Consider the following 14,947-nt stretch of genomic DNA (forward strand, 5'->3'; position numbering starts at 1 on the left):
AAAATTCAAAGTTTAGTTTTTAACTCAAAGATTTTTGAATGGATGTCCTGAATAAATCCAATATTAGGTATTTTGAAGTGCCAGGAATCATTGTTCTGGGATTTTCCCTGCAAATCATTAATTTTGTTATAAAAAACGATGCGTTACCAAGGTGAAGTGAAATGAATCAAAGAAAATTTTTATCATCAATTGATAAGTGAATCAGATTTCAAATTAGAGAATGTTTTGCTTTCATATATCAATTACATCCAAATTTTTTTGAAAGGAATGTTTTTTTTTGGTAAATTTCTCTTCAATATTGGAATCGAAATGGATTCGTCTATCATTATGATAGGTTTCTTGAGACCACGTTTATATTATTTTTCTGCTTTTGAACTCAGTTCTTTTACATTTTCATTAATATATTTCTTTTTTTTATATATATATTAAAAAAACTAAAGAATCCAAGATAAAACGACTGTTTTAATAATAAGCAATATAAGCAATATTTGGTGAAAAGTAAAATATACAAACAAAAAAATAAAAAATAAAATTCAAAATATTATATAGTAACTAACTTCTTCGCGAGAGAATCGAGATTAAAATCATTGTTAAATGAACTTTGAATCTTCGAATCCTTGTCATAACTCATGACATGAGTATGATAGTTATTAAAGTACTGAGAATCATTCAAGAACAGTTCCTCAGTATTCTCCCACTTAACAGCTGACAATGACGAATAAGAGAATGTCAATGAAGTGAAATCATCACAATCGAAATTAAATTCCGAAGGTTGAAGAGCAGGAACAATAATTTGTTGGGGTTCAGGCTGTGGACTAACATCTTCTTCATCTAAATTGATCTGATCCGACATCATATCATCATCATCCGAGTAATAACCGGCCAAAATATCAGATTCTTCATCAGAAACGTCATCTGTAATGACATATGATGTTGTTTCTTGCTTTGGTCTGGCTTTCTTGACAACAACAGGTTTGGAAATCTTGAAATTCATAATAACTTTAAGTTTCTGTTGCATTTGTCTCATCATAGGAATAGTTAATGGCTTTGCCTTCTTCTTGGTTTTCTTGCTGATGGCAATCATGTCATTCCTTGGGAATTCGACCCAAATTGAGAGCTTCCTATTCAATAAAAATTCAATGAAGTCCTCAAAATTCTGATACTTGTGCGGTTTGTTTCCATCCAATAGAATTCCTTCACAATCTGTGTTCTTTTTCAAGAAATCTGTGAGAACAATGTACGCGTCATCCTTCAAGTTGTTGTCTCTGATATCGAAATACTTGATCTTCTTAGTTACAACGTTTTGGAAAATGAATTCCAAAGTATCGATGTCAATAACTTTATCTTCTACGCCTTGGAAGGTCAATTTCGTGATCGTGTTGTTCTCGTCAATGAAATCAAGGAAATCGTCAACTGTTTGGTCGTTCGGCTCGAAGCAACCGCCGATAATAAGATGATCTAATTTTGGTGATCGAGAAAGGAAGTTAAATAGGTACCTATGGAGTGGATTACATGACCATTTGAAGGTTTTGAGATGTCCGATCGACTGTTTCTTGACGTGTTTGAAGAAATGCTTCAAATACTCATCTTGAATTTTTGCTTGAGAAAAGTCAACTGAAATCGTAGCATCTGAGGAGACATTTGCCTGGGAAATGGCATGAGTAATCGATTCCATTGTTCGATCAGACCAAGTAATATTATTTGCGATTAACATTTGGAAGCGTTTAGGGAATTTGCATTTGGAAGATAGAGGTTTTTCGCAGAAATTTCCATTGCAAACGATGTGTCTCATCTTCGTGGACTTCATGGAACACAATGCTTCTAATGTTGGAGAAATATCAACGTCATTGTTGGAGAAATCAAGTTGCATCAAGTTTGGAAGTCTGAAAATGGCCTTTCCTGGTGATAAATTTTTGATTTTGGAGATCTGTAATTTTATCAAAGAGTTAAAAACGCTTTCTGACTCTAAAACTTGAGAGAGTGAAACGTTCTTTTCTTCGCAGTTAACAAATCCCATTCCTCTGATGCCGACTTGGGTTAAAAGATCCGTAATAATTTTTAACGATCTTTCTGAAATTGTTGCATCGTGGAATGAAATAGAAACAACTTTTGAAAGTGAGTTCTGCGATAAAGCTTGTGTAATTTTCTTTATACCGTCTAATTTGTGGTCATGGAAAATTAAACTCTTGATAATTATATTCTTACGGAGCAAAGTAGCGAGATCATTCCAAGTATCTTCATATTTAGTCTTCGGAACGCTAAGGTTTTCGAGTTTTGGAATAATTTCAAAAGTTTCAAAAATAACATCGCTGAAGTCTTCATAATTTGGAATTTGTCCGAGATCGTATACTGGATCATTATGCTTAATGAATTTCTTTGTCGCCACTAAGTAATCATTGAGGAATTTCTTTGTTGGTTCAACATTATTTTCTCTGCATTTATACAAAAGACGTTTGACTTGAGGTATTACTTTGTCATCTGTATCAGGTGATGGTATGTCTTGTTTAACACTAATTTTTGGCAATTCTTGAGGGGCAAAAATATTTACTAATGTTTGCAAAATAACTTCAAGAAGTGTATCTTGCTGAGGATCTCTCCAACGAAACGTGCCGGATGGAAATTTGAAAAATATGTCGTTATTATCTTTTTGACTTACTTCCTTTAAATCTCCCCATGGAATTAGCTTGTCAAAATCGACTTTTTTCTTATAGAACTTGGATTTATATAAATATATACCATAATTTGTGGCTAAAAAGATACGATGACCAACGGAACCATCAGACTTCACAGACTCAACCTTTCGTATAAATAGTATTGGCTCAATCAATCTTGATGGAATTTCTGGAATACACTCCAGTAAATTGTCATCAATAAGCTTCATTGTCTAAAAATTGTCACTTTTGACAATAATTGTGATAAAGTCAACAAATTAAAAATGATATGGGAAATGAATGTTATCAATAACGAAGAAAATAAAACTTTTCGGTTTTTTTTATAAAAAAGTTCCTTTATCAATTGAATTTGATAGCAGGAAATTTATAAACTTTTTTAAATAGTTTAGTAGAGATATTAATGTCAATCAGAAATATATAGATATTTTTCTTTTCCACTGTAGAAATAAAACGGATCCTAGATTTTGATTTTTTATTTACACATATTGTAAAAGCAGAATATCATAAATTTAAATTAAATAAAATAATTTAGATTTTTGAGAGGCTATGGTTTTATCATTGAAACAATTATGATAATTAAGCATTAAAGATGAAAAAGAATTAAAAATAATTTTCTTATTTCTGACATCTGACTTTCGATGGTTTTTAGCCCAGTTAGACTATTTTATTGACTCAGAATATACGAATAAAGCTATCAGATAATTTTATCTTCATTGAAATCCAGATTCTTACTCTTTTTGCATCTGAGTTTATTCTAGAGGATTTTTTTTGCCACTAGAACATTAACAAAATATGATCGACATTCATTCAAATTCTGATCGGCATGTCTTAAACGTTTAACGTAAGATATGAAACCATTGATACAATAATAGATACAAATAAATCAAATACATAATTTAGAAAAGCCAATTTATCATATCGTGTTACCTTTTCCTATTCTGCAATGCCCAAATATAATTTTATATCTGAAATGAAATAGGTTCTGTAATCAAAACATCCTTAATTTCAACATTGTAATATGCGATATAAGAGAGACAGAATAAATTCAATCCAAAAAATGTCCAAAAATTTCAAAATCCAATCCGGAATGATTTTAAATCATTAAGCAATCTAATATGAATCATATTAATTTCACACTATATTTTTTAGCGCGCATTCTTAAAAAAACAAGGCTGATTTTAGCTGACCCAGTAGATGTAAAAGTGACAAATTTAGAATCAATAAAGAACGGTATTTATAAATACAGTAATTCTAAGTAGATTTTTATTCATGTCTTGTTTAGCATTATTATTTACTTTTAAATCAATAAATAATTGAAGATTGATTTTTTTCAAAGATTTTTTCAATTAGAGTGAAAAATTTTTATGAATTCAAATAGCTTGTATATCGAAAACCAGTAAATTGTAATGGGGACAAGAATGTGGACGTACGATATTACCAAACACTTATCTTCATAGAATTCTATTTGGCCGCTTCTCAAAAATATTAAATAGGCATACAATTTTTTGAGAACTAAATTGAAGGGCCTAAACAATATAATTGGCTATATGGAACAAGAAGGAACTACGCCTGAAAGCGAACCTGATTATTTACGCGCATTGACTAATGAAGATAGAGAGAAATATAAGCAATTACGTAATAAGTTTTGCAACAATCAACATGATCAGAATCAAGTACAAAATTTGGACGAAATAATTAGCCAAATACACGATTTCTCTGTTAGAGGTGATGAGTATGATGGCGCTCGATCTAATGTTTGCGGTATTTGTCAATTGGACAATGGTATTGCAGTAAACTCAATGCACTTGTCCTATATGACAGGAAACTCAAAGAACACAATTAATTATGCTTTTAACAAATTGAACTATCAAAATGTCCCAGCAACAACAGAATTAGTCGAAAAAATGCCTCAGCTTAAAGATAACACTCGCGAACTCAGAATGTGGTCTGTTAAGCGTCTTGCAGACTTAACTCCAGCACCAAAATTCAATATGTCTCGTAAAGTTATCATTCAACAAAAGTCTTTATCTCCTTTACCGAATCTCCAATCTACAGCACTATTTCATAACCAATGGAGTTACGAAGATTACCGTGAGGCTGAACAGGGACAACAACCTCAAGATGCAACTTTCTTCGATGATCCATTCAGTATTCCTCTCGATCAATGGAATAATAGCGATGATGAGCAGTAAGTTTTTAAGCGTTTTTGATGTATAAAATGTTGTTTGAATTTGTTTTAGTTATATTGATATTTTTTTTTCTTTTTCAATAAGTTTTTATCTCATAGGAAATGTTAACAATCAATCAATTCCTTCTACGGATATCAAGTCCTTTCTTTGAACTAACGATGATTTGAAATCAATTTTTAAGTTCTGTCCTATCGTTTGTAGATATTATATAATATTGAGGGCTTACTAAAACATGTGGTTTGGAAAAATATAAAGATTAGATCTAACAATTAAATACATATTTATTCAGACAAACAATTCAGTAATAGAGTCAGGAATCTCAAATTTAGATACACCAAGGAATGGGGGAGTGCTATATTTCAAACGAATGAACTTGGATTCTTCGCGGTCGGGCATTGTTAAAATTTCATATGCATCCTTGATGTGTTCAGATAAATTTTCAAGTGAATAACCAGTATATCCTTCTAATTTTTCATTCCACGGTACCTCTCCATAATAGACACGTGTAATAACAATTGAGGTTGAAGCAACTGCTGATGGCCTTACATCAATAAAGTTAGAACATGTCATGCAAACTTCCATGACATATCTAGCAAAAAGCATGGACTCTTGAGTCTGGCCACTGATTCTGAGTAGAATTCCCAAAAAGAAATACGGTGTTGGGAAAGCGAAGTCAAAGTCCACAATATTTGCAAGTTGCATCTCTTTCTTACGAAGTTCATCCTTCGTGAAAGCATTTTTGGCACAATTAACTGCAATTTCCACTTGAATCGGAATAATGTCTTCCATCTTTGAAGCGATCAAAAGAGCAGCACATCCAAAAACTTGCATGTTCTCGGAGTTTATATCTGTAAGATTGAGAGCTCTATCAAATAGGCCGATCGCGCGATATAGCGTTCTCGTATTTAATTGAGCTTTATAATGAATTCTATCTATCCAATCTATTAGAATACCGCGTTGCTTTGGAGTCAATTCTGACTTAACAAGACAATTTGGAAATCTGAGTTCTCTTTCCCTCATTGTTCTGTATATTATATGTTCATAGTCTGTAACATCTTGAGAATCTTCTGGATCACCTATTGGTATCTCTATATGAACAAATTTTCCTTTGTTTATTTGAGAATCATCATTTTCCTCAGAATATGAATTTTTTCTATTACCATCAGATAATACCATGTCAATTTCATCAGGAACTTCTTCCTGATCATCAAATATCTCCGGTGGGATTGATGATCTGAGCTTTTCGTGCTGATTACCATTATTTATTCTTGAAAAAGGGCGTGGACGTCCTTTATTATGACTATTTGTTTCAGCAATCTTTGGTTGATCACTTCCTTTATGGATCTTGAAGAAGAAAGATTTCATCCACGAAGAAATAATTAAACGGATGCAAAAAGCATTCATTTAGAATTTATTCCGTGTAAATATCACAATAAAATTCAATTTTGATATCAAACAATTTTTTGTTATAAGAAGACCTTGTTATCAATATCAAATCAATTTATACAAATTCGATATTTTGGAAGATTATTGCAATCATCAATTGTTTTCTTACAAATGTGGCGTTGAATCATACTTTAGCTAGGGCAGGTTAACAGGCTATTGTGCAAAATTCTGATCGCCATCAGATTTTTCCAAATTTATCCATAACCCTTAAAACATCCTTTCAATAAAGGAAAAAATTACTTAGAATTTGGTTTATCTGATATCAGCTTTTCGCAGCTCATTCAATAAATTTGTTGAAACTTCATTTATATTGGAAACATAAGAAGCAATGCATTATTGAAAATACACATTTTCCGCACAACTTATGCATAAGTTGATAGAATTCGATCCATTCGATTGAAAGAAATCACAAACTGAATCTTTTTTATTTGCGAAAATTAGATATTCTCCATTAATAATTAATCACCATCAGAGTGTTAATTAAATGATTTGATCATTTAAATAAAACATGATTTATTCAGATGTCAAGATGATATAGGAACGATAAAAGCAGTTTTGCCATTCCGGTTAAATGTTCCTTAACCTCATTCTTCCTGGCGCTAAAACATGGAAACCATATTGGGTTGAAATCCACGATAATTTCCTCGATATTTCTGTCGAGTATGGCAAAGAAGCTTTCACTTCTTACCATATTGGCGTATTAAAAGTCCGCCCTTCAAAGGACTTCCCTGACCGCCCAGATGTACTTGAATTTTACGATGGTGATGGTCTTACACAAGTTCATTTCTACGTATTTACATACGATCCATTTGATATCCTCGAATTCTTCAAAGGAATTTGCGCTTCTTACAAGAACTGGCGCGAAACAATTCAGCGCGAAAATCAACCACAGCAGTTTACATGCGAAGTTAAGCCACCGGGCTTTTTCAGTGCAAATGTTGATTGGAAAGTTTCACAAGACAGAATCTCTATAGTAAAGAGTGGCCGCGAAGAATCATCTATCTTTCTTAAAGATTTACAATCAATAACTCCATCAGCGAGCTCATCAAAGCCAAATGCATTCAAATTCTCTCTTAAGAACGGTGGTGATAAGGATGAACATCGCTGCCTTACTCTTGATAATATGAAGCGTTTACTTGATGCTATTTATACAAATACGTTCATTATCAAATCTGCCTCCGAAGGCGCTGCTGCTCCAAGTGAGTAAATTTATATTTGATATCCGCGCTAGTATTGCATGGTATTAATTAACAAGTTTTATTTCGAATATTAAACAGAAAAAAAAGTTTAATTTAGTTAATATTTAATAACTTTATATCCGACCTTTATTCTTAAAAATATTTAAATCTAAGTCATAATATTTGAATTTAATCTTACTTTAGGAACCGATTTTTATATTTCATTTTTCGATTTGAAGATTATGAATTTTTCATACGGAATATTTTCCATGTTTCATGTGAGAATTGCAGATATTTAATTAGATTTATTTGTTTTGCTTATATCGGAAAGGCATAATTATATTTTCAAAATTCTATGATAGAACATGATAAGCAATATTCTTTTTCATGCACATAGTGCTTAGCAGACAAATAGCATCTCTCAAAAGTACTCATAAATTTGCAATTAGAATTGATAAAGGTTTCACATGAAGATTCTTTTTAATTCAATCAATAGGGATGAAAAATCAGATTTATCGGAATTGGAATTTACTATAAATGCTACAATAAGTCTTAGAATTAGAAAGAATATTGAATTACTTTCTTCTTAATTATGGGATGACTGTCTGTTGCACTTCCAAAGATAGAAGCCATTTGAGTTCTGATAGATTAAAAGATGATTTCTTGATGAAATGAATGATTAGTGAAGAAATCTTTTGAGGTGTCACTTTTCTCAATAAATACGTTTCGATGGTAAGTGAGCATATCTTGCTTGCCTTGCTAAAACCATCTGAGCAACGCACAAATGCAGAAATAGAACTTATTGCAAACTTTTGCAGGCTTTTTACTGTTTTTAATGATATACCGGAGCATCTATTTAATGCATTTTGTAGAATTATAGAAATAGAAGAGTACGAAAGTGGGGCAGTTGTATACAATGAAGGTGATATAGGATCAGATTGGTTTATTATTATAGAAGGTACTGTTAATGTTGTTTCAAATGCAAGTTCAACTAATCCAGTAAGTGCCGTCATGAAAATTGGTGATCAATTCGGTAGAAATGCACTTGAGCAAGATGTTATTAGAGCAGAAACAATCACTTGCACGAGCCATGTTTATTTATTACGAGTTAATCGAAGACCATACCAAGAGATTACAAATTCCGCTTCATCAGGCCTTGATGGAGAAGGTCAGGCATTTGCCAATGAGTTTTTATGCCAACTTAATGCAATTCAAGGAATGAATATTGCAACTTCAATTTGCAGAAGAGTTTTCCCATCAAATACAGTAATTATGAAACAGAATGAAGAAACTGAAGGAATATTCTATATCTTAAAAGGATCTGCAGCCGTTGTTCGTGAAGTTGAGTTCAAAGAAAACAAAGTTCCCGTTACCAGACTAATTGAAATTGATGAACTCGTTACTGGTGCTATATTTGGAGTAAGATCGTTATGCCTAGGAACACCAGAAAACGTTTCTGTTATAGCTAAGTGCGAATTAACAACTTTATTCCTTTCCAGATCAGATTTCTTCAGAAAAGTAGATACACAGAAGCAGAAACAATGCTTACCGGCTGATTATCCTGACGATGCAACCATTAGAAAGTTATTTAGAAAGCAAATGAAGTGGGAACAATATAAGAAGAAAGTTGTTAGAGAAGTTTTACAACATAAGAAAGCAAAGAAAGAACTCAGACTCCAGTATTAACACACATTATTTTTATCTTTTATTATGTTTGATATTATTTATGTTATTGATCATTTAAACTTATTTTTTTAATATACCAGTCACCTCAATCTTTTAAACTCTTTAACATTAATGAATATAGAAAAGATATATTTTAAAAATTTTATAATGATCCATGAACCATAATTAGGAATTGCTTAATAAAAGCCTTATAGTTCATACATTTTCACGGTATATTTCCCAATTTTAGATTAAGAGTTGAAGTCGACTTTGTCAGCTCGTGAGTTTATTGTTGGATCGTTAATTTTTTTTTAATTTTGAGTTAATTTTTTTCCTTTTTCCCCAACAATGACACATCGAACTATCATATTGATTAATCACTCAAAAACCTCTCCTTTGTATTCAATTAGTTTACATCATTTCAAAAATTAGATTCATAAGTTTTGATTATTATAATGAAAATGTGTTTCTCAATTCAATATTTGCATCTTTGCAAATTCAATAATTTTCAATGGCTTTTACAAATCAATTTTTTTAATGTTATTACTTCTTTTTGCTGCAGTATCGTGCCAAGTTTTTACTTGTATGCATGATATCCACATGAACAGTGAACTTCGTAAGAGCGAACCAGAGTCGCTTCGCAATCTTCACGATATAACAGCTGCTCTTAATCCAGATGGAACCAATCCAACAAATTCAACTAATGATACTCTCCCAGCACACAATCATCTTAGAATTCACTTCAATATGGATTCGATTAATGATACATCAAAAGATAACCAACAATGCACTGCTGAAGGACATCCACAAACTAAATGTCAGAAAACCGATGTTTTGAACCAAGCCAAGCGCGATATCATTTATTCTACATTCACGTACGTTGAACGGTATTTGAGTGAAAATATTAATGTTACAGATTGGGCAAGGAGTAATGACAAACCATGCGATCTCGAAATCGAAGTCTATGCTCGAGGTGGCAGTTTCGGTGCTAAATCCAGCGGTCTTGCCTTTGCAAGTTCATCTCACTATCATCAACAATCACAAAGACCTATCTCTGGCACTATCACAGTTAACCCATCAAAGTTACCTTCTGAACCACAAACAATTGAATCCGGTGATCGCCAGTTCATTATGACCGTCATTCATGAACTGAACCATATTCTCTCATTCAGTTCATCATTGTTCGGCAAATGGCATCCAAATGGTCGAAATCAAACAGAAAACAAGAAAGTTCTCCACTACACCAATGATAACGGTGTCGAGATCAGCGAAAGCGACTACACATCATACAATAGCACATTAGTTCCACACAAGTACGTCAGATCCTATCGCCTTACTAAATGGGTCAATGATAGATTCCATGTTTTAAATCACGCACTCATTGGACTTGGTCTTGAAATTGAAGACTCCGGTGGTTCCGGTACAGCTGGTTCCCATCCAAACGAAAAGCTTTTCTTCACAGATCTCATGCAAGGTAGAACATACGGTCCAGGCTGGCTTTCACCAATCTTCTACAACACATTGTTAGATACCGGATGGTATGTTCCATCCCCAAACCTCATCGAAGACCTCATTTACTTAGATGACAAATTCAATACAAAGATCTCAGTAAACGAGTCAATTCTTTTGAAACCACCACAGCGTTCTATTCCTCTTCCATACCAATGCCAATCAACCTCTCTCCAGGCTTGCTTCTACGATTACACATGGACAGGCACATGCTCACTTGTTCCATGGAACGATCCAGAAAAAGTTGAACCGGAAGACAGGAATAAAAAAGACTGGTACAATCCAAACGAACAATCACTTGTCGGCCAGGATAACATGCTTGATTACGCAAACTTAGTTCTTCCATGGTATTCATGCAGATCAACAGGTGACAATGGTTTGAAGCGTATGGTTGAGTTCGAACCAGACTACAACTACTCCAAGTATGGTGAAGCATTCTTACCGAACTCAACATGCGCAATGTCCACACTTCAACAAGGTTTCACAGGCAGCTTGCTTTCAACATCAAGATGCTACGAAGCATGGTGTGGTACAGATAACAGAGTCAGATTGATTGTCAACGGTGAAGAGTACTACTGCAAGAAAGATGGTCAACAAGCCAAGTTCTCTGGTTTCGCAGGCTCCATTACATGCCCACCTGCCGCTCAAGTCTGCGCAAACAGAAAATTAAAAGAGATATTTGGTGTTACATCTCTCTTCCCAGATCGTGGACCAATCGATGGACAGAACTTAGTCGCCATCGTTGGTAACAATTATAATAATTACCAAAATGTCACAATTACACTCGGTACAGTTCCTTGCGAAATCAAGGTTTACAAGGATAACTACATCCTTTGCAAGCTTCAAAAGCCAGATGATACTACACAGAAGTTAATCAGAGAGAAGTCTAATATATTGAAGCAGACACTTGACACAAACACTGAAAAGAATGAGTACAGAATGTTCAAGGCATTCTACGTTGTAAAGTCTACAAATAACAGAACTAACACTACTTATCCAGATTCATACTACTTCACAAAGAGGAAGTATGACACAGGAATGAAGGACTAAAAGAGTTCAATCTTTTTCAATATTGAAAAAGTTGAATATAATTTTTTTTTCTCTAATTATTTAGTATTATATATTGATCTATGCCTTTATTTGGGTGTTTAATGCTTTATTTATTAAGTGCACGAATTGTATTCATCATGAAAAATTAAAGGTAACTAAACTACTTTCGCCGATCCGATTTGCTCCATATTTAAAATATAGCTTGCATATGTAGAAGAAAAGCTAATTTTGAAGTACGCCCGAAATCCACCAACAGGATTTCGAGCTACTAAAAAGGTACTTTTAAATGTGATTTTTTTTATAAAAAATTAAATTTATTTTAAGATCAGACTAAAAACTAATTTTATGGAAAATCTATATCGACAAATTTATTACTTATTGGGTATATAGATTTTTTGATTATGGCGATTATGTCTGATATGCTTCCAATAAGCCAAAACACATTTCATACTGATTTCTATAAAAGGTATCTTTATTATAGAAGTGTAAGCTATATCTGTTTGTTTTTTTATTATAACAAATTCAAAATTCTCTTATAAGGATTAGATGAAATCTGTATTACTAAATCATTAGCTAAATGAAGGTTCAAATAGAAAGTAAATATCAATTTATATGATACTGAAACCAAATAGTTCTTTTAATAAAAGATAACACGCTGAAAATTATTGAGTATTTGCAAATCTCAAAAATCTATTGGTGAATTTGGCTCAACTTTTAAAATTATAACATCCATATCAAATCATAAAAGCAGACAAAAATTAAAGCCAAACCTATCGGCCAATTTTTTTTGATATTTTGATTTTTGAGGTATACTTTTAAAAGTGGATTTAAAGCACTTATGAAAAAAACATTAACTTCTGTCGTTATGATTATTGATTTAGACAATAATGATTTTAATCTTTGATTATCAAAACACTAAAGTCATCTTTTTAACATTTGCTTGGTAGCATTAACTCAAGTCTAAAGTACTATTTTATGTGGCACTCTTAGAATTTTTGTATTCATTGTACACGCTGAAATAGTACCATTAAAGTTATGGCGGACTTTCAAAAAATAGTTTGGTCACCTTTGAAAAATTTGAAATGTTAAATTCATTTTCCTATCTCTTGATCAAAGATAGTAAGTGAATATAAATAAAATTTATAAATAATATAAATTTGACTTTTTTTTTTGAAATAAATAACAAATAAAAAATCTTTGTATTGTTTTTATTCCTTATTTTAGCAAAAAGTATAATTAATATTTTTAGACACTCAAAAACCTCTGATGCGCTTTCAATTTTCTGACGACTACACAAAAATCTAATCAATTATTTTTAATAATGAATAATTATCAAAGGATATTAAAACATAAGCATTTTTATTAAAGGCCATAATTCAATTATATTGAAATGCAACTCAATTCAAATTTATCATATGTTCTTACACCTTTTTGCTTCAGCAGTTAACTCACAAGTATTCACATGTATGCATGATATTTACACGAATCAGCAACTTCGTTCAAGTGAACCAGAATCATTGCGAAATCTTCGGGATGAATCAACTTCAACTCCAGAATCAAATCCAAATGAAAATCAATTTAAGGATGGGCACTCATAGGCTCCTGACAGCATAAAAATGTTATTATCTCACAATATAAAAGGAATCATAGGAATCTACAACTATATCTATATTGTTGGAAGACTTCTTAATGTATCATGCATATAAGTTATATCAATAACTCCATTATGTTATATGATTGTAATCATATTTTCGTTTCATGTTCAAAAACATTAAAATCATACTAACTATATGAGTATTATATTTAGGAAGCTGATATATAGATATGATAAAATGCTAGGTTTTGTGATTAAGAATATATACTTATCTTTTAGAAAATAATACTTTTATAAAAAATTATATCTTATATAATCTAAAAATTTTGGACAATTAAAAAACATTAATTAAAAATAGAAGGTGAAAGTGTTTATTCAAAGAAGGTGCAAGATTATGATGTTTTGAGGGTGAAATAAATTTAATAATTATTTATGTGATTTAAGAGTAATACGATCATCGGTAGCTTGAAGACCTCTCTTTATAACTCTTAATGCCGCAAACTTTTTTTGAACTTGCTTTGAATTTTTGAATGCTTTGATTAAATCTTTTGTTGTATCATACATTCTGAAATATCTGTTCATCATTTCTGGCATTGTTGGTAAATTTAACCTGTATCTTAAAAAAAAAAAAAAAAAAAAAAAAAGGTAGTGGGGCTTCCAGGCACTTCGTGCCTTCTAGCCCTGAGGATGTTTTGTCAAGACTTCTTCGTAAATGTTTTGTCAAGACTTCTTCGTAAATGTTTTGTCAAGATTTCATCGTAAATGTTTTGTCAAGACTTCTTCGTAAATGTTTTGTCAAGACTTCTTCGTAAATGTTTTGTCAAGACTTCTTCGTAAATGTTTTGTCAAGACTTCTTCGTAAAATCAGACAAAAATATATTTTAGGGTAGAAGGTTAGATATAACCTCTTTTCTAACCTCTTTTCTACCCTCTTGAATTTGTCAAGATTTCTTCGTAAATGTTTTGTCACTTTTCTGTCACTTTTCAGGAAAAAAACATTTTTATTGTATATAAAATGAATTTTACAAAACCACCGTTACCCTTCTTTGGAAATAAGAGTAGATGTAAAGATATTCTATTGAGAGAACTTAAGAAACTACCGAATGGTCTAACATTTGTAGATTTGTTCGGTGGAAGTTTCTATATATCTCATTTGTGCCATACAATATTTCCTGACTCAAAGATTATATGCAATGACTTCGACAACTATATGAACCGTCTCAAACATATACCAGACACAAACAAAATATTGAAAGAGTTAAAAGAAAAGATACCTATAGGTAAGATGGAACGTATACCATTAGATAACAAAAATACTGTCAGAGAGGTTTTGAAAAAGGCAGAGTATATTGACTGGGATAGTATATCTGCTAGACTATTATATAGTGGTGCTATAAGAGTTCATGACATTGAAACACTTATGTCAAAAGTTTTATATCTTAACTATACAAATGTTTTCAAAGAGAACATAGAAAAATATATTGAGGGTATAGAGTTTGTGAGATGTCATTGGACAGAGTTGTATGAAAAATATAAAGACAAGGAAAATGTTTTCTTTATAGTGGACCCGCCGTTCTTTAACACATGGGATTTTCAATACCAAGTAGACTGGACTTTGAGAGACTCTTTAGAAACTTTAGACGT

General features: G+C 31.9%; 6 protein-coding genes across 6 annotated transcripts, besides 1 other annotated feature; 4 read left to right on the forward strand and 2 right to left on the reverse strand.

The window, feature by feature from the left end:
* Positions 1–541: 541 nt before the first annotated feature.
* On the reverse strand, positions 542–2,881 carry TVAGG3_0385600 (the record flags this gene model as incomplete). Its single annotated transcript, XM_001329602.1, has 1 exon — positions 542–2,881. The coding sequence occupies one exon, from the start codon at positions 2,879–2,881 to the stop codon at positions 542–544; it is 2,340 nt and encodes a 779-aa protein (XP_001329637.1).
* Positions 2,882–4,214: 1,333 nt separating this feature from the next.
* On the forward strand, positions 4,215–4,882 carry TVAGG3_0385610 (transcription-initiator DNA-binding domain ibd family; the record flags this gene model as incomplete). The annotated part of the gene is made up of 1 exon (XM_001329603.1): positions 4,220–4,864. The coding sequence occupies one exon, from the start codon at positions 4,220–4,222 to the stop codon at positions 4,862–4,864; it is 645 nt and encodes a 214-aa protein (XP_001329638.1).
* Positions 4,883–5,146: 264 nt separating this feature from the next.
* Positions 5,147–6,265, reverse strand: TVAGG3_0385620 (cell division; the record flags this gene model as incomplete). The annotated part of the gene is made up of 1 exon (XM_001329604.1): positions 5,147–6,265. The coding sequence occupies one exon, from the start codon at positions 6,263–6,265 to the stop codon at positions 5,147–5,149; it is 1,119 nt and encodes a 372-aa protein (XP_001329639.1).
* Positions 6,266–6,873: 608 nt separating this feature from the next.
* TVAGG3_0385630 (uncharacterized protein) lies at positions 6,874–7,579 on the forward strand (the record flags this gene model as incomplete). Its single annotated transcript, XM_001329605.2, has 1 exon — positions 6,879–7,514. The coding sequence occupies one exon, from the start codon at positions 6,879–6,881 to the stop codon at positions 7,512–7,514; it is 636 nt and encodes a 211-aa protein (XP_001329640.1).
* A 432-nt stretch (positions 7,580–8,011) lies between these two features.
* On the forward strand, positions 8,012–9,357 carry TVAGG3_0385640 (positive regulation of potassium:proton exchanging ATPase protein; the record flags this gene model as incomplete). The annotated part of the gene is made up of 1 exon (XM_001329606.1): positions 8,215–9,171. The coding sequence occupies one exon, from the start codon at positions 8,215–8,217 to the stop codon at positions 9,169–9,171; it is 957 nt and encodes a 318-aa protein (XP_001329641.1).
* Positions 9,358–9,687: 330 nt separating this feature from the next.
* Positions 9,688–11,709, forward strand: TVAGG3_0385650 (regulation of choline O-acetyltransferase protein; the record flags this gene model as incomplete). The annotated part of the gene is made up of 1 exon (XM_001329607.2): positions 9,688–11,709. One exon carries the CDS (start codon positions 9,688–9,690, stop codon positions 11,707–11,709), a length of 2,022 nt encoding a protein of 673 aa, XP_001329642.1.
* A 147-nt stretch (positions 11,710–11,856) lies between these two features.
* Positions 11,857–12,779: a mobile genetic element.
* The last annotated feature ends 2,168 nt before the right edge of the window (positions 12,780–14,947 follow it).

This window comes from Trichomonas vaginalis, chromosome V (assembly GCF_026262505.1).
Source record: "Trichomonas vaginalis G3 chromosome V, whole genome shotgun sequence".
Taxonomy (NCBI): Eukaryota; Parabasalia; order Trichomonadida; family Trichomonadidae; genus Trichomonas; species Trichomonas vaginalis.